Here is a 24,400-nt window from a genome sequence, read left to right on the forward strand (position 1 = left end):
GACCAGATGTCTCTGTTTTTTCTGAGAAACAATGAAAGTCTGAACCAGTGTCTAAAGTCACCACAGAGATCAAGTATAAGCCAACAAGCACATCCCCACCCCACAGACGTAGTAAGGGCACCCAGAGAGAAGGGCCTCGAACACCGCAGACACCAAGGGACAGTGAACAGACCCGAAGGCCAGGTAGGGCACCAGCCAGCACAACCCAGGTGCCAAGGCCCACCCCCAAAGGCGCAGGATACCCGAGCCCCAGACTCCCGGACCCCCAACAATCCTGGAAGAAAGAGGCACCCACCCCAAACCAGAGAGCCAGGTGAAGGGATAGGACAGCCTGCAAGGAGGACCGCAGGACACAGGCCAGCACAACTCACAGAGAGAAGGAGACTTCAAGTCTTTCTAATGGACCAGTAAAGGCTGCATTTAATTCATTAGCTCATTGCTGTTTGCTGCATGCTGGAGTTTTGGACACTAGAGGGCGCCAGAAAAGCACTGCATTTAATATTCATAAATTCACTGAGTGATGTGCAGAAGTCTGAGTAAAATCAAACTCTAAATAAAGCGAACAAAGCAACATTTAGTCAGCCTGTGATGTAGAGTTGAGATGTTTTACAGCTGACTGCAGGATGAAAGATGGAATAATATTCAGCATTTAAGAACAGACGCTAAAAAAGCTGACACAGCTCTTTGTTCTAACAGAAACATCAAGAATGAAAACTAACTGTAAAAACGAAAAGACAGAGTTTGGAAAAGGTTTTATTTTTAAGTTGAGACAATGTTTCATGTTTTTTCATGAGCATGAAGGCACTAGTTGTCCCACAAGAAAGTTCATTCATTCATTTCACCAACAAAAAGGAGAAAACTAATGTTTAAAAGTCCTGAGCATCAAGCCTCCACAGAGTGGAAGCGAAAGTATCAGCACAGACTAAATAACAGTAAAAAACAGGGACTTCGCTCATCCTTGGACCACATCAAGCTTGCGTGTGGAGCTCTGAGCGTCTGTTTCTCTGTAAAAACATAAAACTGGAGCTGATGTGATCAGGACGACATCCGTGGCAACACAAAGATCTCTGGCACAACTTCACTTGTACTCAAGGTGCATGGAGAAGAGCGATAGCCTAAAGAAGGTGAAGCTCGAGCAGCATCGTGGGAACAAGAACGACTGAATTACTCAATCGACATGTTTCTGCTTGTTGCCTTCATCAGGAAAACACTGGGCAGAGGATGGGAGGTGGGAGGGGCAATGATGATGATGAGGAGGAAGCCTCTAAAACGTGTTTTGAAAAGAAGATTGTACATTACACAGCAGAGGTACATTTTGCACACAGCCACAGTTAGTTACTGTATATGTGCACATTTGTAAACATGGCTCTGTGAATATGGATCTTTAGGAGTGGGGCTCCAGTCGTTGCATCAGATATTAAATTTAAAGGATCTTGAACAGTTTTTATAGTGACAGAATTTTAAAAAGGCAGTCAACATAGACCCAGACACGTCTATAAACAGCACAACGTTCATGTTTTCAAATTGTTTGTTTGTTTGTGTCTTTGATTTGAGATGGGACGACCTGTGAAACGATCTTCTGTGTGACTAATGACCGAGACCGTCTGTCTGCAGACATGAAACATACAATAATAATAATAATGAGAGCAGTAGTTCTGGGAGCACAAACACTAAAAACATTCACAGACGTCCTGTAACAGGACCGAACAGAATTAAAACCAGCTGCACTTTCGCCTGCTTCACAGTTCACTTCCTGATAACAACATGTCAAATGCAGTGTCTGTTTTCACATTTCATGATCATCATAGAAAGCACTGCTTCTCAATGCAATTAAAAAAGATGGCATAAATTAAAGCAAGAGTATTTCCTTCCCTGTAATAAGCTGCATCAACATAAAGACAAAGGAAACGCAGGATTTCAGTTCACTGAGGTATGAATCTGTTTTCCTCAGTAACTTTGTTCTGGAGCCTGGAGTCTGCTGTAAATCAGCCTCACAGAAACATCGTGTCTCTGGTTTCACTGAGAAGCTGCAAACAGGAAATAAAAGTACTTATTACATAAAGTCTGCTTTTAAAATCACACATACACATGAAGAATGTTGGTCCTGTGAAGATGAGAATTTTTATTTTGTTAAAACAACAAAACACAATAAATTCTGTTGGTCAGAATAAAAACATGTTATTATGAATACATCTGTACTTCAAACAGGAACTCTGCACACCATTCCCTCACCGTTCCCTCACTGTTCCCTAACCGTTCCCTCACCGTTCCCTAACCATTCCCTAACCATTCCCTAACCGTTCCCTCACTGTTTGCTAACCGTTCCGTCACTGTTCCCTCACTGTTCCCTAACCGTTCCCTCACCGTTCCCTCACTGTTCCCTAACCGTTCCCTCACTGTTCCCTCACTGTTCCCTCACCGTTCCCTAACCATTCTCTAACCATTCCCTCACTGTTCCCTCACCGTTCCCTCACTGTTCGCTAACCGTTCCCTCACTGTTCCCTCACTGTTCCCTAACCGTTCCCTCACCGTTCCCTCACTGTTCCCTAACCGTTCCCTCACTGTTCCCTCACTGTTCCCTCACCGTTCCCTAACCATTCCCTAACCGTTCCCTCACTGTTCCCTCACCGTTCCCTCACTGTTCGCTAACCGTTCCCTCACTGTTCCCTCACCGTTCCCTAACCATTCCCTAACCGTTCCCTCACTGTTCCCTCACCGTTCCCTAACCATTCCCTAACCATTCCCTCACTGTTCCCTCACCGTTCCCTAACCATTCCCTAACCGTTCCCTCACCGTTCCCTAACCATTCCCTAACCGTTCCCTCACTGTTCCCTCACCGTTCCCTAACCATTCCCTAACCGTTCCCTCACCGTTCCCTCACTGTTCCCTAACCGTTCCCTCACCGTTCCCTCACTGTTCCCTAACCGTTCCCTCACCGTTCCCTCACCGTTCCCTCACTGTTCGCTAACCGTTCCCTCACTGTTCCCTCACTGTTCCCTAACCGTTCCCTCACCGTTCCCTCACCGTTCCCTCACTGTTCCCTCACCGTTCCCTAACCATTCCCTAACCGTTCCCTCACTGTTCCCTCACCATTCCCTCACTGTTCCCTAACCGTTCCCTCACCGTTCCCTCACCGTTCCCTCACTGTTCCCTAACCGTTCCCTCGCCGTTCCCTCACTGTTCCCTCACTGTTCCCTCACCGTTCCCTAACCATTCCCTAACCGTTCCCTCACTGTTCCCTCACCGTTCCCTCACTGTTCGCTAACCGTTCCCTCACTGTTCCCTCACCGTTCCCTAACCATTCCCTAACCGTTCCCTCACCGTTCCCTCATCTGATACTTTTTGTACATTAAAAAACAAAATAAACAAACTCAGTGTGACTTTTGTTTGACAGCTTGAGGTCAGCTTTTCTTTCTCTGGTCATTTATTCATTCATGTCTCTATTATTTGTTACTGCATCATTCTTGACGAGGTCCACAGGTGTGAATATGTTCAAACGTACCTTTAAAGGTGAGTTACGCTGTAGTATAGATGAAACACACACAGAGAGACAAAACGACGAGCGCAGAAAGAATCCCAGAAACAAATGAAACTATGAGCACGGTGTCTCCACTGCAGGACTCAAACAGCTGGGCTGAAACACACGACACAATCCAGCTGTTACACTAAAGGTCAGGTTTAGTTTCAACCCACAGAAATAAGATCAGCGTCTGTGATCAATGAAAAAATATAAACACGTCTGTGAAAACGTTTTTTTTCCTTCCTGATGTTTTATTTTATAAGCCGAGTAAACAGAAAATAAGATTTTTTAAGTGATGTTTTTATTTATTAAAGGAACAAAAACGTCCCACCCTGACCTTTAACCTGTGTGAAAACAGGTGCTTGTATTTCCCTCTGCAGCGCTCAGGCGTCTGTCATAACTGATGAACAGTGTGTCACACCAGTGTGGAGGATTTTCTGGTCTGTTCTCCTAAACTGACACAAGTGCTGCCTGTTGTTCTGGGTTCTTTACTGACCTCCTGGATGAGCCACCGATGTGCTCTCAGTGTAACTTTGTAAGGTCGGCGACTCCTGCTTCACCACTTTTCCAACTCCTGTCTGTTTGTAGATAATGACTCTCTGTGTGAGCCATAAAGCCTTAAACACGAGTTTGTACCCAAACATCACCGATAGATGTCACTGACTTGTCTCAGCTTCTCTTTCATGATGCGCTGCTTTGTCAGATTTTGGTCTAATTCACTTTTTCAGAAAAGTTTTTTGTCTTTTTTTATTCATTTCTGGTTTTCAGCTCTGGCAGCATTAATGCTTAAAATAGGAAAATTAAACTCAGCTTTCCAAAAGATTTGCCTAATCACAGTGTGTGTCTGTGTTTGGATAAATAATCTAAAAACTGCCTTTTGTATTACTTTGTTATTTATATTTGTTTGATGATCTGAAACATCTAAATGTGACAAATATGCAAAAAACAATGAAATCAGGAAGGAAGATAAATACTTTTTCACAGCATTGTTTAAAACATACAAACATCAGCATCACAGATGGAAACATGATGAGCGGGAATCAAACCTGGAACAAAGATCTCGTCAGCAGCTCGGTGGCTGAGCTCCTCCTGCGTGGCTGCACAGAGGAAGTGGTTTGTGTTTGTCCTGGTCACCGTGGTGAGGAGGGTGATGTCATAGCGGCCGTCTCTGTGTGACACCTGTGGCTCCTCAGCAGGAAGGATGTTCCCATCGCTGTCCCTCCACTCTACTCTCAGCTTTGGAGAAGCACCTCTGACCTCACACTTCAGCTGCACCCTGACCTCGCTGATGTTCAGGATCCCAACAAACTGCTTCGGAGCTGCACCTGTGAACACAGCAGGAGAAAGTGGACACTCCATACTGTTTCAGGTTGGAATAACTTCTTAGGATGATTGCAGAAATGAAAGACTCACCAACAACCAGGGTGACGTTAAATGTTTCTCTGTCCGGCTGATGAAATGGAAAATCACAGGTGTAGTCTCCACTGTCGGCCACCTTGGTGTTTCTGATGATGATGGAGGCGTTACCAAACTTCAGCTGGTCTGAAAAGTGTGACACGCGTCCTCTGAAGTGCTCATCTTGACCTGAACATCTGTTATTATGATGGAGGCCGGCGTCGTACACAAACACCTCCCGCTCATCGTCTTTCTTCCAGTGAAAGCGCGTTCGTACGAGGCTCTCCTGGGAGCTGAGCGAGCACGGCAAGATGATGTAGTTTCCTTCAGATACAGCCACCACGACGGTTCCTCGCCCTGAAGAATGAAACATATTTAAATCATTATGTTTAAACACAGAACAAATGCAGATCATTCAGAGATAAGTATTAAAACATCACATTCCTCCAGCACATCACACACACTCATATTGTTCCTGCACAGGCTTCACTGCTGAAGACATCTGCTAGTGTGTTGATCCACTCGTCTGAGTCTCACAGCTCATCACAAACGTTTGTTTTTTCAGTCAAAACCATCTTTTGCAAACCAAATGTGTCACCTTGATGATGAGTTTGTGCCTGTGTCTTAACTGTTTGGAAAATTTGGACTTTGCTGTCATGCAGCAGGCAAGTCAATCAAGAAAAACTGTAAATTCATTAAAAAATTGTCAACATGAATTCTTTCGATGCTTTGTTTATTGCTCGGATCTGTAACAAGTGTTTAACCCGTATTTGTGACTAAAAAACAGACCTGCAAACATATTTTTGGGCAGCTTGTCAGAAAAAGGTCTGACAACATCAAAGCCAAACAGCCTCCACTTATAAACAGAAACTGATAAGCAGTAGCAGTGATGATGAGGCTGCGATAGTTTAACGTGGAATTTACACACAGTGAAGACCGAGACGAAGAGCTCAGGCTGATTTAAAGATACAAATCTGTTCTGTGATCAACATTAAAACCTTTAAAGTCCTTCATCAAAGCTCCTGATCATCAAACTCTAACATGCAGAAAAGCAAACTTTGTAGCTGCTCCATCCTCCGATGTTTGTTTTACACACATGCAGATGACCTGTTCCCTCAGTCTTTGAGACGTTTAAATGATGCAGCTCGCCGACAGCAGCCGTCCTGTTTTACATGGAGAACAGGGGCGAGTCTAAAGGGGGGCATGAGGTGTACTAGACTATATTTGTCTTTCATACCATTTTTTAGATTAAAAGTGAAATTAGTTAAAATATTTTATTGATCAAACTGCGTGAATATTTGAAAATATAAAATAAAAGTTTGGTTTTAAAAGCCAGTAAAAATGTACACAGACGACTCTGAGACACTGAGCTGAGGGTGGTTAAATTGGATACTGAAATATTATTATAAATTAATAGTACTTGACTCCAATTAATGTCAGCAAGCTTTCTAAGAAGAGTCAAGCTACATTTTTATGCCTTAGTTCAGATTGAAGATATATTATTTTATTTGACTTTGACCTTTGACTGTACATGAGATTATTTATATATTTTTTCATTTAAGAAAATGTTTTCTATTTTATATTAATACACAGATGTTGTATGCAGTTAAACTATAAACATTTCTTCATTTCTAAACCGGAAACCAACGAGCAGTTTGTTCTGAATCTGTGACACAAAGAATGAATCAAACTCTGAAAGCAAAAATAGGTGCTACCCAACACATGCCAGGTGTACCTAATAAAGTGGTAGGTGAATATATATATATAGCATATAGCATATGCTCGTGTGTAATTGCAGTGCCATGTCAGGCACCTGTGACACAAGACTGAGAGTCTGTGTTTCTATTTTTGCAGCTGCACCTCTTCTGAGAACGTGTCAGCAGCACTTTAATAATGTCTCTCTATTAAGCATCATTAAGTATCATTAAGTTATTAGTAAGCTATTAGAAAGTGCTTAATTCATCATTCACCAATTCACAGAGGTGTGGACTCGAGTCACATGACTTGGACTCGAGTCAGACGCGAGTCATTAATTTTATGACTTTAGACTTGACTTGAAAAAATGTTCTAAGACTTGTGACTTGGACTTTTACACCAGTGACCTGGGACTTGAATTGGACTTGAACCGGTTTACTTGAAAAGACTTGATATTTCACCCCCATCTCTAAAATTTAACACACATAGTATATAGAAAATGTGCACCATCAATTCAATTCATTCATTCATTTATTCCAACCACACTCCGTACGTATGTGTGGGTGAGCTGTAGCACAGCCAATCAAATTAACCAGATTTTTTTTTAAGAAGAAAAAAAAAACGCTCAAAAATGCTGCAAGGAGTTATTTTTTTCAGGTACATAAACTATGAAGTAGTCAACAAAAAAATGAAATGCAATATGCAAAACATGCAAGCAGAGAATCCCAGACAGAGACGGAACAACTTCAACTTTGTCCGACAGCTGAAGTTGCATAAAGAACGGTAGCTTCTCTTTTGCTACCATGAGATAGCTGACTTCATCTAACTAGCAAATGTTGTCCAGGCTACGTTGATGGTACTGTCTGGTTTTCATGTGTGTAATTTTTTTGTCATGCTATTTTAAAGCCGGTCCTACAACCGCATCCAAGAATAACATGCAGCTTATCTCAGCTAAGTTTAATTGAGCTGCATTTTATAGAGGTGCAATTTCACAATTTGTGTATATTTTCTAAGTTCACTATTTTGTCATGTGTTGAGAAAAACAGATTTAAAAATCACATGGTCTAATATTTACATTTACATATAACTGCAACTTTTTTTTTGTTGTTTTTGTTTTTTAAAGACTCGAAAGGACTTGAAATTCAAAAAGTTTCAGACTTGAGACTTTACTCGGACTTTTACACCAGTGACTTGAGACTTTACTCTGACTTGAGGATAAAGACTTGAGACTTACTTGAGACTTGCAAAACAATGACTTGGTCCCACCTCTGCCAATTCATCTATAAATCACTCCTCCTCCTTAATATGTCGCCTCTAATTACAGATGTGATTATTCATCTGTGGTAATGATCATAGTCAGAAAACAATCTGTATTCATAATGACATGCTACAGAGGAGTATGCTGTATAAACAATGAATGACCTTAATGATGCTTAATAGTGTGACATTATTATAAACGTGTTCATGTTGCTTTGTCCTGAGAGGCAGTTTCAGCGTCACACTGATGTGATTTGACTGGAAGCACAAATGTGATGCTGGTAAGTATTCAGGAACGTGATGGATCAGGATCTGTTTCTAATGAGAAGTTCATTCAATTCAATTTTATTTATATAAAATCACAACAACAGCCGCCTCAAGGTGCAGTGACGTGTGTGGAAACAATGAGAAAGGCTAACGTGATTTGAGAATTGAGTGAGAGCTGAACAATGTACCTAATAAAGTGTCCAGTGAGTCACTTTATTAGGTACATTATATACTTGAGATTAAAGTTTGAATTCTTTTCTTATACTTGTTTAAACCCACCGATCTTAACAGAAGAACATGAAATTAATGTAAATAATCCCGTCACATCTTTGGGAACGATCACAGAATCAAGTCCTTAAAGAAAACTTTCATCATAAAACAAATGTTAGAACAAACGTCTGACGTTATACACAAACCAAATCTCAAAAACAAAAAGAGAGCTCATAGATTATGTCCGGTGTCTTTGACTGTAGGGGAGTTTTTTCACTTGGTCAGTTCACATGTGGAGCAGCTGGATCCACAAACTGCTGTGAGAGCAGGCAGTTCACAGCACGCCATCACATTTTAATTACATGAATGGGAGACAATAGTCTGGATTCAAGGTATTGGAGACATGTACAGCTGGTATAAATTATAAAGGAGGTCAGAGCACAGAATCAGGGAGACTCTGTGAGAAATGATCAGAGTTATTGATGATTTCCTACCGTTTTCATGTCCTGCTGTTACCGCAAACATCATCAGAGGAAAGACGCACAAAGATAAAAGCTCCGCTAAAAACATGATGCTGAATAAATCTGTTCGTCCCCGTGATCCGAACGGCAGCAGCTGGTTAGGAGGTGAAATCTCTGCAGTTAAAGCACCAAATAAAGTCGGAGCAGTTCCTGCAAACCGGAGACCAAAACCTGAGACCTGGGAAGGCTCGCACACCGAGATGGTCGGACACAGACTGCAGCAGGAACCAACAAGTCTTCACTGTCAGTGTGTGTGTGTGTGTGTGTGCGCGCGCGCGCATGCGTGTGTGTGTGTGTGTGTGTGTGTGTGTGTGTGTGTGTGTGTGTGTGTGTGTGTGTGTGTGTGTGAGAGACACCTAACTCTGGAAGTAGAAACAGCAGACTCACTCAGCAAGTATTCACATGCACATTAAAACGTTCATCACTTTAAATTTTTCTGTGAAATCGCAGCTCTCAGGAACACGATTGTATCCTTTTTCTGATGAACAGGTTCAACTTTCAAAGACCTGCATTCACTGATAAAACAAAGCAGCTGCGCCACATTTCCCAGAAGTTCGTAGTGGGAGTGGCGGCTTTAAGCGTGCGCGGTCCTGCTTCAGGAGCTGTGGGCTCACGGCCATAAGCAGAGAAATCACAATGAGCGCAAACACAGACACACACAGAGAGGCAGACTCAGTTTATCTACACAACAGCCTACAGCCTGAACGACTGTCTGTCCAAACTACATCTGCTGATGTTTGGTGGTTGAAGCAGGAGAGACAGCAGTGATGGAGCTGCCAACCAGTCCTGGCTGCTGTAAAGAGTGTGCGTCATCATATTTATAACTTACAACATAACAGGGGACCAGATACCAACAAAGTAAACGTGAAGCAAACACTGTGTTTGTGAAGCTCAACTTCTTTTCTCTTGCTCCTCATGAAGCTCTTTAATGACTCACAGCTTTATTCCACCTTGATTTTTATTTTACCCACAGTTAGATTCATTAGCCTCCAGCATGGGTCTCATACGCTCAAGAACCCCTCCATGGGGAGATCTCCTCTAGGGGTTAAAAACCTGGGACTCGGGATAAAATGAAACAGCTTGATGAACCCAAAGGAGTCCCGTGCCCTTCATTTCAAACTCGTGACCTGACCTGAGCTTACACAGACAGTCAGAGCTGTTATAACCCAGATAAGCTCAGGATAAAGGATGGACGTCAGTGTTCGCTGATTAGGAAAACCCAGAAAAAAGGCCGGGGTCACTGTTACAGGCCACTCTAATCAGCGAGGGGTCCACAGTGAATGGATATGCTGTGAGCACGGTAAATGTTGAAGCATTACAGGTGCAGTTTGTGTAACTGCTGACCTGTTAGTTCTGGGCATGATCAGATCCAAACGTTGTGTTGCACTGTTACACGTGTTTCAGATGAGCAGAGTTCTTGGCACTGACTGGATGAACTTCCACGAACATCTTCTTCCTTTCCTGCTCGACCAGCACACCTTCCACAGATGACGGCACTGATTCACGCGTCCGTGGCAGGACTGAAACACACCTGCTGTTAGTGCTACACGTGAGGACTTAATCTGACTGATTACACACCAACTGTAGATCTGAATAATTAAATCTGTAAATCTGTGAACAACTGCTCACCTGACTGAGCGATCACCGAGCTTATGTCATGGAGAAGCTCATCATCTGTCTGTCCACAGCTCACAAGCATCACTCCTCTTATGATCCGTGTGTTTAATCAAACACTGATCACCTGAGGGGTCCAAACAGTGCTCGAGGTCACGGTCAGATTTAGTGACCTCTGTTCGCTCACACAGGCAGCATTTTAGGTCTTCAGTACACCAGCGCCTGATGTTACAGACGTGTTCGTATCCGGGGTTTGTCCTCGATGATCTCCCCGAGACTCACGATTGATTTCATGTCCAGACTCTGGGTTAGCCATTTCATTATTATTACCATCATCTTCATTATTTCAGGGTCATCATTGTGCAGTCAGGGTTGTAGTCGTTATGTCGTGTTAAAAATCTCTGGCTTTTTATAAAATGTGTGAAAATCTTTAGTCAAGCGACGATGAGACCCTTAAAGATTCCCGTCCTGTTCTCTTGCATCTTATGAGGATTTTCAGTGAGTTCATTAGTGTCAGTATTGACTTCCACTGCTGGAAAATCAAACCTCGCTGTTAGTGAGAGGATCATCTCTTCAACCATAACAGCCATCGAGGCAGCAAAAAGGTTCACGGGTTGTTGTCCCTGTAAATTCATCTGAAAATGAAAGAGTTAACAGTGAGTGTCAGATTGTCAAATCCAGTACGTGGTTAACATGTCAAGTTTCTGCGTGTCACATTAAAAGTGTGACAGCACTCAGTGCATTAAACCTTTTATAACTTTGATATTTCCTGTTATGAAAACCACAGCTGGCAGGCAGCTGGAAGCAGAAACATAAACAATGACTCTTTTTATGCTTTCGTCTGTTGAGCCGGTCGGACGAGAAGTCAAAGCGTACGAACAAACGCTTTCATAGAACAGCATCACATTTACCAGGACTGCACAGTGGCAGTGGTGGCTGTAAGCATGTGCAGTTTATGGTAAATGGCCTGTATTTGTATAGCGCTCTACTAGTCCCTAAGGACCCCAAAGTCACCCTCAAACTGAACACTCCTTCAGTTTCAGATAATATACTTATACTTATACTTAAGTTCAGACCCGTCCTTGCTCCAGTTTTACCTTCAGCTGGTTTACATAAATCTCCTCTCCACACTCAGCTGCTTCCAAGGAAGGATCTCATCCTGCTGCTGGACTCTAACATCAGCCTTTACCTGCTCTGCAGATGTTGAGACCTGAACGGTCACTTAAACCAGGACCAGGAACACTGAGTCAGACCAGCTGCAGCCTGAAGTGGAGTCAGCAGGATTAGACTCTCACAGCAGGGTCGTGTGGTCGTGTTTTAGTGTTCAGAAAGCTCATTTTCTTTTTGTTGCATTACACACCGCTCACCCCACAGAAAACATGTAACACTGAACGCTGTGTTTAATTAGGACCTCAGCAGGCGAGAAAAGATCCACAGGTGCTTTGTGTCCTGAATCATCCACAGCTGTGGAGCTGTGTGGCCTGCTGCTGTTTCTCACTTTGCTGCTGTTTGTCTGACAAAAGTGTTCAAACGAGCAGCGACTCGTGGCCCAAAGAGTCGTCCCTGCAAGTTTTTGTAATGTGGACGGTTATAAGAGGCTGACGCAGCAGCTGAGCTGCCTCATTACTTAAGCAGCTTAAGTCTGAACCGTTTTAGAATTACAGACAGTTTTAAACACAGTTCTCATATTTCAGAGGCTGGCCTTTCACTTCTAGGTTTGATTATTAAAGATGAGAAACATGCACAACAGTGATCAAAGATTTAGCATAGTTAGCATGTTGAAAACACGCTCAGGATTCACACAGCTCCTGTGGGTAAATACTGTGTTTTTATTTATTGTATATCATCACGCTCCATTATAAACAGCCTCCATCTCTGCTGGATGTCATCACAAAATATCCCACAGACTCTTCTGGAAGGACACAGAGACTTTCTCACGCCAGCTAAGAGACATAATCAACACTGCGTCTGCCCCGGAGGCTCCAGCCTCACCCACAAAACATGCAGGGGGGGGGGGGGGGGGGGGGGGGGGGTTTCGTCAGATGTCACCTCAACTGACTTCTTTCAATCTGTAGGACTGATTACTCCAGAATGACTGAACCCCTCACCCTGATACCTTTTGTAGGAAGCTTATTTCTCAGAATTTTTTCCTATATTTATCATCTAGATCCTCACTATTAGCAGGCAATAATATGTAATATTTAATCTTCAGTGATGCATAATATTTTTTATAATCATGTTTGTGGTGGCTGTCCTGTGAGGAACCACGTCTCTCTGAGTAAACAGCTGTTAATGAGCTCAGAGGATCAGGCCGACACTCTCATTTACGACTATGTTAAACATTTGACTCATTTAAATATCACAGCTGAATTTAAAGGCCTGAGCAGTGATGCAGGTAACTGTCAGCATCTACACAGGGATTACAACCGAATGTAACATGAAGGCAGTGTTTTAGTACTTTTATTGAACTTGGCTGTTCAATGAAACTGGACCTGGCAGCAGTTCCCTCTTCATCATCACAGCTTCCATTACTGACAAGCAACAAGTTATTAAAAGTTTCATGTATCACATGTGCTGGATTCTGCGTTTAGTAAGAAGAAACTGTTCTGATTACAAACTCTGATCATCAACCGTGACTGACTGTGTCGACCGCCTTATGCTCAAACACGGCGTTCTTTATGGAAAAGCTGCGGTTAGCTCAGCAATAAAACACCCAGCTCTCACTGCCAGTACCTACAAGAAGTAGTAAAAATAAGACTCTCCAGCTGCACCACCTTCAAGCATCCACCAGGAGCTCCAAGCAGGTCAAGTACTCGGAGCTGATTTTCATGTGTACAATTATATGTGACACTCAGGACCTCCAGTATAACCTGTAGGAAAACCCCAGCTCACATGCACCTAACCAGGGTGATACAAGCACGCCCTCCCCCACCCTTTCACTCCAGAGAGTTCCTGAACCCAAGCCTTGAGGCGAGCCCAGGCTCCCTCCCAATCAGAGAGGTGATATTCGTATACCAAAAACCAGTTTTAGCCACCGGGGATCAGTCCACCACCCTGCATCTGGCCATTATAAATACAGCTCTGATATCAGGATTCATCATAATAATGAGCAGATAAAGGGCAGAGCCTCAATTTGTATCCAGTCGGGATAAAAACATGAATGTGTTTCAATGTGAACCGTGATGTTTAAACACTTTTAAAGCAGTTTAGCATGTTTTAAAACCTTATCCACATCCATATCCACATTATCCACTGAGTCATCATTTACCCAACTTTATTTTTCATTAATACAATGTTGGTATAAATAACATATCAGCCTTAAAACCAGAGGAAACAGAAGAGCAGAGAATAAAAAATACAGATGAAAGTATCTGCTGTCTGTTATCAACAACATTTAATACAAGCTGAGAACAGCAACAGAGACGCAAACACAGTGACAGAGAATCCAGAAGCAAATACAGAAACGATCACACCGACTCCATCGCAGGACTCGAACAGCTGATCTGAAACACATTACAGAAGCCTGCTGTTACAAAGATAGTTTGTAAACACACTAATTACAACCTTTAGCAATCAAATCAGTAGGGGTGCAACGATACACAAAATTCACGGTTCGGTTCGGTTCGATACTTTGGTGTCACGGTTCGATATTTTTTCGATACAAAAAAAATGTTCATGCATTTTTAATTTGTCATTTATTAAAATTATAAATATATATTTTAACTCAAAAGTACAGTTTTTAAATTTAACCCTAACCCTTGTGCGTGTTTTTTATTTTGACAGCGAATGCGCACCTGCGGACCACTTATGTGCAGCCCTGGTTATTTAGCTCATCATATTGCAGCCACAGAAATTCTTTTGTCCATGAAACCATAAAGCTGCACTTTCTTTTTGCCTTATAGTCTGATTTGTCATAACTTCTCCGTTTTGTGGTAAGCTTTTCTTTGGCTGTCACTTCTTCACCCTGACCTGTCTTATTTGGCTCAGCAGAACTAAAATATATATCCTGCTGCTTTTACACACGGACTCACATAAGCTCAGCGATTCTCTGCGCGATCAACCTCTCACATGTTTAAGCTGCGGGAGATTTCACTTGTCATGTTTGCATAGTAAGCTAACGATTAATAAGACAATGTCAGAGGAATTGGTGCACAAATTATCATCACTCACAGATCAGTGCTGTCATTGCAAAGTGAAAGCAAAAAAACAAGCGCAAATTCAAACGCGACTTCAATATGTCACATATTGACAGTGGCTCACCGATGCCAATGACATAATTACCCAGCTACATTTCTGAAAGAATGCAAAAGCATTGACATATATTTTTCCTTCCTACAATAGCCCGACGGGCAGGGAAGAGATAGATTTTGGTAGCCCGACTGAAAAGATCCTAGCCCCGGGACGTCGGGCTAGCGATATTGCGAGCCCTGTATCTGATTGAGGAATCACTCATCTTTGGAAAAAGAGAGTTTATTACAGAGAAATGTCTCTTTCCAAAATAAAAGCTATACTATCCGCTTCTTCTGGGCTATATTCTCAGCAGCATAAGGAGAATCATGTGCTAACAGCTGTCTAAATGACTCAGCTAAAGTTAGTAGCATGCTTGTTGTTTTTGTCTTTGCACTAGGATGATGTCGGCGTAAATGTGCAGTCATATTCGTTGTGTTCCCACTAGTGCTTTCAGGTTAATCTCGTTGAAATGACCTTAACGCCACAACACGGCAAATCTCCGTTAACGAGCTACCGCCGATCACTCCGTGCATGGGGCTAGACGGCCAACACGTTAACGAGCTAACTGCGCTAACACACTAGCTCCCACCCATGTAATTGAGCATTGCGTGGCACATCCAACATACTGTTTTACTTTAGTGCATGACTCGCTTACCTTCAGGATCATATGTCACATGAAAACCAAAATAATTCCAAACGCCAGATCTGAATGAGAGTGGGGGAGGTCCATGTTGTAAGGAGAGCTTAACTTCTGTCTCGCTAGCTTGCCCTGCGCTCTTCCTTCTGATGATGCTGTCTGTGTTGAGCGCTCAGTGGATCTGCGTTCGACTACTCCGCCTAGGCTGCACTGTCGAGCCTAGGCGGAGTAGTCGAACGCAGATTCACTGAGCGCTCAACACAGACAGCATCATCAGAAGGAAAATTGATAAAATAAATTAAAAATTTTGTATTGTTCGATACATATGCGTACCGAACCGAAAGCACTGTATCGAACGGTTCAATATCGATACGAATATCGTTGCACCCCTACAAATCAGAGTCTGTGGCCTCACCTGGAACATGGATCTCTTCTTCAGTCACATGGCCGATCTCCTCCTGTGTGGCCACGCAGTGGAAGATGTTGGTGTTTGTCCTGGTCACCGTGGTGAGGAGGGTGATGTCATAGCGGCCGTCTCTGTGTGACACCTGTGGCTGCTCAGCAGGAAGGATGTTCCCATCGCTGTCCCTCCACTCCACTCTAGGCTTTGGAGACGCACCTCTGACCTCACACCTCAGCTGCACCCTGTACTCCGTGATGTTCAGGATCCCAACAAATAGCTTCGGAGCTGCACCTGTGAACACAGCATGAAGCTACAGCACAAGGAGGGTGATGTTTCAGCATTCAGGTGAATTTTAAGGTGGTTTCTGGTTTAGTGACCTCCCAGTGGCATTAGCCTTCAGCTCACACTGAGGTGGTTTGGCACAGTGTTGAGTGATGGTAATGAGAATGTCACAGACTGAAAAGGATGAAGAGTCCACTCAGAGACCAGCTGCTGTGTTTGAGCTTGCTGTGACGAGCCGACGTGCCTGAACTCCTCCTGCTGTCATCACGATAACAAACAGCAGCACTGGAAGATAAGCTGTCACTCTCCTCCCTCTGCAGAGTAGAACGCTGTTAAACTGAAGTGTGCTGAGCATGACCTGCGACATCATCATTAACCTGCGATTTGTCCAATGATTTCTTCTGTGTTTAATAGCAGAAGACCAATTCTTAGTGATATCTAGTAGAAAGAAATGTCTTTGTTGAGTTTTCACACCAACATCGTGGTGATTTGAGAACTGAATTTGTTTGAAGCAGTAATTACGTCTCCTTCATTGCTGTTCAGCAGATATTTCAGTGTTTCTCTCCACTGTGACGGGACAGCTCGGACCGCAGTGAGGAAACACTCAACACTTGTATCTTTAAATCTAGTTGTTGTTTACCTCATCACTGACAGTTCTGAACCATCTAAAGATGAGTGGGGAAAACGAATCCACACCAACATTAAAGGGATAATTCACCATTTTTGGATACATCTCGCTGCTGTGTTAAATCAGTAGAAGAGCTTTACTGTCTCAGCATTAGTGTTCTTACCGTTTTCATGTCCTGTTGTTACTGCAGTCACAGTCAGAGGAAAGAGACACAAAAATAAAAGCTGCAGAGTTTTTGCCTTAAAAACAGAAGAAAACATGACGCGGAGTAAAAACGTTCCTCTGTGCTGCGTCGATCACGCTACTGACGCTCTGCAGCGGATACTCTGGTCGAGTAAGTTTAGGAAACAAGCTTCAGTCACGAGTGGGAGGAGCGTGTGTGTGTGTGTGTGTGTGTGTGTGTGTGTGTGTGTGTGTGTGTTAGTTCTGTTAAGCTTTGCATAAAAAACATCAACATGTTCAACAATCCAGGTTATTAATGAGTGCATAACGACATAAATGCAACTGATGAATGAGAACTTCAGCGCTCACACTTACAGGCATAAAGTGTTTAATATTAAACGTCAGTAAGAAGAAAACAGACATGTTTCAGCGCCGGTCCTTCCTCAGAGTGTCATGAAACATGTGAACACACGTCTCCAGCTCTCGCTGTAAGAACCACAGATTACAGATTAAAGCCTTCGAGGTCTGAACTCGTTTCTCTCCTGTTGACTCTGAGCTGTTTCAGTCTTCCTGACCTGGAAGCTACAGCGTGAACGACACCATAAACCTGTATTAGGAGGAACGATCTGTGGCTTTCAGTGTTATGAAGGAGGTTCCCTTTTCACTGGTGCACATCACCAACATACACTGAAGACCTAACCTGGGGCAGGCTGGACGAGATCCAGAGATTATAGAGATCACAACAGCTTACTGTGAAATCCTAGAAGGAGGGTCCAAAGACTTTCCTGAAGAGCATCAATTTAAAAAAAAGAATATTTTCAGACCTGCTTTTCTCCTGTTAGCTGAAATTCTGTCTTCAGGCTAAACTGTATCACCAACACAGCAGCTCTTTTCCAGTTTTACTGACCAAAGCACTCAAAGCTCACACTCTGCTGCTTTTAACTTGTAATATAAATAACAGGAAAACCTTCATTTATCCCATATTTAGGAAATTTATTTATTTTGTTTATTTTTTTTATCTCTTCATATTTTTCTGAAGTCATAGCTTTACTTGCTGTGTAAAATCTGTCGCTCTGCTATCAGTAGACCTGTCCGTGTCTGTGATTGGTCAGAGATTGTCAGTGACACTTCTTAACACACTTCTCTTTGATAAGTATTCAAATGTGACAGCAGAAACTGAGACTCATCAGTCCAGGCAACATTGTTGCAGCTTTCTATTGTCCAGTTTTGGTGAGTGTGTGTGTGCAGTCTCTGTTTCCTGTTCTTAGCTGACAGAGTGGCACTTAGTCTGGTCTTCTGCTGCTGTGGCCCAGCTTCTTCATGTTCTTAGATGCTCTTCTGCACACTTTGGTTGTAACAATAGGTTATTTTACTTCTTGTTGCCTTCCTAGCAGAGAAAGTTGCATAAATATTTTTTCTTCCTTATTCCGATGCTAGCTGTGAAATTCAGCAGGTTGTCTTGACCATGCACATGCTTGACTGCATTGAGTTGTATGTAGTGTGATTGGTTGAAATTTGCATTAACACATAGTTGAGGAGGTGTACCTAATAAAGTGGCCAGCAAGTGCACACTTTGTATGAGGTTCAACGAGATTTTTTTAAAATTCAAAACTGTTCAGTAAAAATGTAAAAACTGTAATTTTGCCTGCCTCCAGGTTTGACGCTATAATGCTTTAAAAAAATAAATAACTGTCTGTGCAGTGAGTTGAAAGTGAATGATTCATCTATAGCAGGAGTGTGGAGTAAGTACCACAGGATGGCGCACTTTAACTGCGTATGGTAAGGTCATGGATTGTAGTGATTCAGACAAAAAACGAGATGGCAAATGGACGGATTCTTCTATGGGACTTTTCTACACTCAAACGCAACACAAGCACTGTCTTCTATGCTGCTAAGTGCCTACTAACTACCATTTACACCCTGATGGATGCCAGCTGATGCATCGGAGAGCAACTTGGGTTCATATCTTGCTCATATATCTGGTATGCAGACTGGGGGGAACCACCAACCTTCTGATCAGTAGATGACCTGCTCTACCTCCAGAGCCACAGCCGCCCCAGCAGTGAAAGTTCCTCCAGCGTTTACTGTTATCTCAACTGTCGGTCACGAAACGGACTCACACTAATTTGTAGTAAAACAACAAACAAACTACTAATTAAACTGAACTGATTAAAGATGGGCAGCTACTCTAAACCAAAACTAGCCTCAAAGTTACATCAGTTTCAGAAAAAAACATTTCATTTTCTCTCACAAAGAAAATAAAAGAAATTATTGGCCTGTCTGGAGGCCTTATACCACTTAAAGATGTCTTTCTTTTCCTTGAGTATGAACTCCAAATTCAGTGAAGATGTCTTTACAGCTGATCAAACTGCTGGGAGTATTGTGCCAAAGATGGTTCATTTTAGTTCTTAACCAGCTCCACATCAGCCTGATTTTGTCATTTTTAAAATGTAAAAATAATACTGTTACTTTTTAAAATCTTTCTATTAAATTCGTGTCATCCTTTTGTTTCTGCGATGTTCCACATTTGATGTTGACGTTATTTTTGTTGTTACCCAGCAGTTTGTAATAAAGGTTGTTCAGTGTGACGGGAGATTAAATTTAACATCCATCACTTTTTCTGTTTCTCTCTGTGATGATGGCAGATTAACAACAGTTAAAATGTTCCTCTAAGGATTTCCTCACTTTGCTGTACAACGCGCTGTTTTGTTTTGTTTTACTTTTGCTGCTTCACACAGCATCACAGCTCAGTGCTCCATCTACAGGTGCATCCACAAGAAGCTGAAGGTGGAGAGCAAACAGATGTAATGATGGACAGTGCAATTTGAAGATAATATGGTTTCACTAATAAACATTACTTCTGTACAAAACAAACGTACAACACAGAGCAATTATTTAGAAAAGTATCTTTATTGAAAAAGGTGCAAAAGATGCACATTCTATTTACGAAAATATACAAGAAATGTGGTTTAGAAAAAAAAATTTTTTAAAAAATAAACTTGTCACAATGATATATGAGCGACTGTTTATGCACCAATTCATTTTTCACTAAAATGACAAAAATTGTCATTATGAATTCTTTTACATGTTACTATGATGCTGTTATGATAGTTTTCAAACACTGATCAAAAAGATAAAAAATAGAATAAAATTTGAGAATGAAATCAAGGTTTAGGCTACGTCCACACGTAAACGGCGTTTTCGGTCACTGAAAATGGAGATTTCTAAAAACGCCTGTCAGGGTGAATATTTTCAAAAACTGAGTTTTTGCGTTTACGTGTGGACAAGAAAAACGGAGAAAATGCAGCGTCAAAGGTGAGAGTGCAGTGTTTAAATGCTTACATACACACACAGTTACTGTCCCTCCACACATACGACTCTGCTTCTGCTTCTATGCCCCAGCTTTGTTTACTATTTCCCACCGAGGCTTCTAGACTTCTAGACTTCTGTTGGCCAACAACATCTACACGGTTAGGAATATAGCGCCACCTGTTGCTTTGACATGTTCTTAGCAGCGTTTTCCTTCATTTCTGCCTTTACATGTGGACGGGATTATTTTTTTAAAACGAAAACGGAAAATCTCTGTTTTCTTTTTTTTTTTTTTTTTTTTTTTAAATGACATCAGAAACAGCAGTATGCGACATTACGTGATGGCAGAGCTTCAGTTCATCCTTTGTCATTTTTTTTTTTTTTTTTTTTTACCATAAGAAGAACTGGATTATAAGGCGTATTAAGCGAAACAAAAACAGTCAGATACATCAAACTTCGCATTTGCGATAATATCGCGACATGATCAAGTGCAATTTTCTAACCGCAAAGGCTGCGATTATACTGCGATTATATTATACAATTCATGGGCTGCATCCTCCTGAGGCCGCATTTGTAGACCGATTACGTCACAGCGACGCGCCGAAGGCTGTCCAAATTACTACCATATCCCAGAATTCATAGCGCGGCCCAGCCAAACTCCAGTTTCCAGCAATGGCGGCCGCTACTAAGTTTTAAAATTACTCATACTAATCTTTCTGGGTCACAAAATAAACTTTTAACATATTTTCAGGCGAGAAAGTAGCTGTGTAAACATCAAATATCTGCTCGGTTTATCAAGATATCCCATATTTGCAAAAGTGCTTCGACGTTTTCAGAGGCGTCTGCTACCCACCAGCTCGACAGCTAGCCGGGAGCTCGAGGGTTACTGATGTGGCCGAGAACGGCACAACTCCTGGCACATCATTTTCAGATCACCGCGGAGTTTCGCTGCTCGGGTTAAACATGATATATAAGTCACTTAGACAACCTAAAAATGTTATTGTTGGGCTTTTTTCAGTGTTTTGTTTGTTCGTGAGTAAATCGGTTTGGCTGAGATTAAAGTTATTAGATTAGATAAAATAAAACTTTATTAATCCCCCGGGTGGGTTCCTCCTTGGTTTTCACACAGCTGACTAAACGTCAAACAGAAAACTTATTAAACAGAAGTATGAGACAGTCGAGAATTTACACCAGTGTCTGGTTATATTTTAGATAGCAAGAAGCAGACGGCCGAGTTTATTAAACTCCACCGAGACAGCGGTGACGCTGATCAGAACTAGACCGTCCAATTTCACGCCTTTAAAGTTTAAAGGCGTGTTTGTGTGTGTGTTTATACAATTGCTATTATGTTTGCACTTTATGTGTAATGTTACTGACTGCAGAGATCAGTAAGATGTGTGTATTTTTTATTTATTTAATATTATTTTTTAATTGAATGACTGTCTAGTAGTTCACAGATGTCGAAAAACTGAGTGTGGTAAAGCCACTGATTTTGTTTATATACATTTCTGCAATCTGCACATTGTACTGACTTTCATTTTAATGTTTACACCAGGGTTCCTTGTCAGCACTTTATGCTCAGATGTTTGTAAGCTAAAAATAAACTATCGTGTATGTTCAAATATACTGTTGTGATTGAAGAAGTTAAATAAAAATGTCAGTCATCAATTCATGCATCACCTCATGTCATCATAACAGAGGTCTGTCTTCCAGGAAAGAACAGTTTAAAATTAATGTAATATAGTATTGGCCATACTATATGATGTATTGCTTGTCTTTGTTTAATAATACAGAAGACAAAGACCTTAAAAAATAATCGCATATCGCATCGCAATATTGGGGCAAAAAAATCGCAATTAGATTATTTTCCATAATCGTTCAGCCCTACTCACCACACGAGGATCTCATTAGCATCCATCAACACACATTATGCCAACTTAAAAACGACCCATCCGCCTCAGCTACAGACCATCATTAACAAATTGTCTCAAACCTCTTGCCGAGTTTGGTGCCACTTGTTTACTATGTGCAACTCCCAGCCTGAAATGCTACAAAAACAATAAAACTTTACCTGTCTAGTCTTCAGTGGTGTACCGGGCTCGAGGCAACTTTAAACGCAAATTCAAGGGTACCGAACCCTCAAGCGTACCCCCATCCAGGATAACCACCAAACACAATAAACTAAAACAACAAGCAAAATAACAAACAAGTGCTTGGAGCTGAATGCTTGGAACGGATGTGAGGGAATGCACAAAGCACCACATACAAACACCGGGACATGAACACACGGTAATTATATATGCATAAATGCTGACAATGACAAAGATTTATAATAATAATAATGGATTGCATTATGCCCTCAAAGCGCTTTATAATTCCACTATTCATTCACTCTCACATTCACACACTGGTGGAGGCAAACCACAGTTGTAGCCACAGCTGCCCTGGGGCAGACTGACAAAGGCGAGGCTGCCATATCGCGCCATCGGTCCCTCTGGCCATCACCAGTAGGCGGTAGGTGAAGTGTCACAACGACCGAGATTGTCCGAGCCGGGGCTCGAAAAGGCAACCTTCCGATTACAAGACGAACACCCAACTCTTGAGCCACGATTTCTCACAGAAGCCAAAATCAAACTTTAGTCTTAAAGGTATCAACATTATTAGTGTTCCCTTTGCAGTTCTCCAAAAGCATAGCATAACATAATGCTTCAAGGATTACAGATATTTAGACCTTTTAATTCTTCTGGGACTGTCTCAGAATCTGGTGCTGTTGTCTTCTCTGAGGAACTGTTTGCCCTCCCAAGGCAGCCTGAAAACACATTTTCATTAAGTTAACTTTTAGAAATCTTACAGAAATTATTTGCTATTCTAAAAACATTTTAATTTCATTCTAATTCAACACACACAGACAGAAACTGACAGGAATCAAAGAAAACCTGCAGCTAAACGGTATTGGGGTGGCTGTAGCTCAGGTGGTAGAGCAGGTCATCCACTGGTCGGAAGGTTGGTGGTTCGATTCCTGGCTTCCCCTAGTCTACGTGCCAAATATCCTTGGGCAAGATACTAACCCCAAATTGCTCTGTATGAATGTGTGTGAATGTTAGCTACAAAGCACTTAGAAAACTGTGCTTGTGCGAATGGGTGTGAATGGGTGAATGCACAAGTTGTGTGAAGCGCTTTGAGTGCTCAGATGAGTAGAAAAGCGCTATATAAGAACCAGTCCATTTACCATTTACCATAAACCTATAAAATTAAAAAGTTATTGAAGCAGAATAAATGCAAAACGAGCAGAAAGCATCACTCTAAAATCAGATTAGAATACTTTAAAAACCACATACGAGGGCAATCCCAAAAGTAAGATCTCAAAAACAGTGGTGACATAGAGAAACTGTACAGCTGTTGGCCACATTGTTGTAGTTGGTGCTTCCTCCACTCCCAAATAAGCATGCGCGGCTTTGCTGGGAAGCAGACCAGGAGTGACATGTTTAGCCGCATGTTCTCCTTAAATTGCTGGCTGTCTGAGTGGTGTCCCAGAAACGATGTGGGCTTCATAGATAATTGGCAAACCTTCTGGAGGAAACCTGGTCTTGTTAGGAGAGACGGCATCCATCCCACTTTGGATGGAGCAGCTCTCATTTCTAGAAATATGGACAAATTTATTAAACCCCCCAAAATATGACTATCCAGAGGTTGTGGTGTGGCAGCAATTTTTCACACCAGCCTATTAATCAAGTAAAGACCAAGACAGACTTTTAATTCCTTTGAAAGCCTGATGCTGAGCCTCGTCCACCCCAGCTGTAAAACTCAGAAACCAGTCTTACTTGTTATCATCTATCGTCCACCTGGGCCTTACACAGAGTTTCTCTCTGATTTCTCAGACTTTATATCTGATTTAGTTCTGAGCTCAGATAAAATAATTATTGTGGGTGATTTTAACATCCATGTAGATGCTAAAAATGACAGCCTCAACATGGCATTTAATCTGTTATTAGACTCAATTGGCTTCTCTCAAAATGTAAAAGAACCCACCCACCACTTTAATCACACTCTAGATCTTGTTTTAACATATGGCATAGAAACTGAACATTTAACAGTGTTTCCTGAAAACCCTCTCCTGTCTGATCATTTCCTGATAACATTTACTTTTACAATAATTGATTACACAGCGGTGAAGAGTAGACTTTATCACAGTAGATGTCTTTCTGAAAGCGCTGTAACTAAGTTTAAGAATAGTTTTCATGTAAAAATAGTTTGCTGCTTTATAAGAAAG

At 41.9% G+C, this 24,400-nt stretch overlaps 2 protein-coding genes across 4 annotated transcripts; both read right to left on the reverse strand.

Annotated features, from left to right (window-relative positions):
- Window positions 1–684: 684 nt before the first annotated feature.
- LOC113021773 (butyrophilin subfamily 2 member A1-like) lies at window positions 685–9,097 on the reverse strand. The gene is made up of 5 exons (XM_026166488.1): window positions 8,839–9,097; window positions 4,934–5,272; window positions 4,567–4,845; window positions 3,503–3,634; window positions 685–2,027 (listed from the first exon to the last, which is right to left on the reverse strand). The coding sequence occupies exons 1-4, from the start codon at window positions 8,912–8,914 to the stop codon at window positions 3,516–3,518; spliced, it is 813 nt and encodes a 270-aa protein (XP_026022273.1). The 5' UTR covers window positions 8,915–9,097; the 3' UTR covers window positions 685–2,027; window positions 3,503–3,515.
- A 4,639-nt stretch (window positions 9,098–13,736) lies between these two features.
- On the reverse strand, window positions 13,737–16,997 carry LOC113021777 (butyrophilin subfamily 2 member A1-like). Of its 3 annotated transcripts, none has more exons than XR_003272355.1 (3): window positions 16,823–16,996; window positions 15,762–16,345; window positions 13,737–13,982 (listed from the first exon to the last, which is right to left on the reverse strand). XR_003272355.1 is itself a non-coding variant. In XM_026166491.1 (3 exons), exons 1-3 carry the CDS (start codon window positions 16,917–16,919, stop codon window positions 13,864–13,866), a joined length of 495 nt encoding a protein of 164 aa, XP_026022276.1. In that variant the 5' UTR covers window positions 16,920–16,997; the 3' UTR covers window positions 13,737–13,863. The 3 variants fall into 3 exon arrangements, 2 of the variants coding, with proteins under 2 accessions (XP_026022276.1, XP_026022277.1); XM_026166491.1 differs by having other exon boundaries at window positions 15,762–16,040; window positions 16,823–16,997; XM_026166492.1 differs by having other exon boundaries at window positions 15,762–16,059; window positions 16,823–16,997.
- Between the last annotated feature and the right edge of the window lie 7,403 nt (window positions 16,998–24,400).

Source organism: Astatotilapia calliptera, chromosome 5, assembly GCF_900246225.1.
Source record: "Astatotilapia calliptera chromosome 5, fAstCal1.2, whole genome shotgun sequence".
Classification (NCBI taxonomy): domain Eukaryota; kingdom Metazoa; phylum Chordata; class Actinopteri; order Cichliformes; family Cichlidae; genus Astatotilapia; species Astatotilapia calliptera.

Coding starts and splice junctions, on each gene's coding strand:
- LOC113021773 (XM_026166488.1), bottom strand. CDS start 8,914: ATGTTTTTAGCGGAGCTTTTATCTTTGTGCGTCTTTCCTCTGATGATG. Junction 5,273..8,838: donor AACAGCAGGACATGAAAACG/GTAGGAAATCAT, acceptor TTCATTCTTCAG/GGCGAGGAACCGTCGTGGTG. Junction 3,635..4,566: donor TGACGAGATCTTTGTTCCAG/GTTTGATTCCCG, acceptor CGTGTGTTTCAG/CCCAGCTGTTTGAGTCCTGC.
- LOC113021777 (XM_026166491.1), bottom strand. CDS start 16,919: ATGTTTTCTTCTGTTTTTAAGGCAAAAACTCTGCAGCTTTTATTTTTG. Junction 16,041..16,822: donor AACAACAGGACATGAAAACG/GTAAGAACACTA, acceptor CTGTGTTCACAG/GTGCAGCTCCGAAGCTATTT. Junction 13,983..15,761: donor AGAAGAGATCCATGTTCCAG/GTGAGGCCACAG, acceptor AATGTGTTTCAG/ATCAGCTGTTCGAGTCCTGC.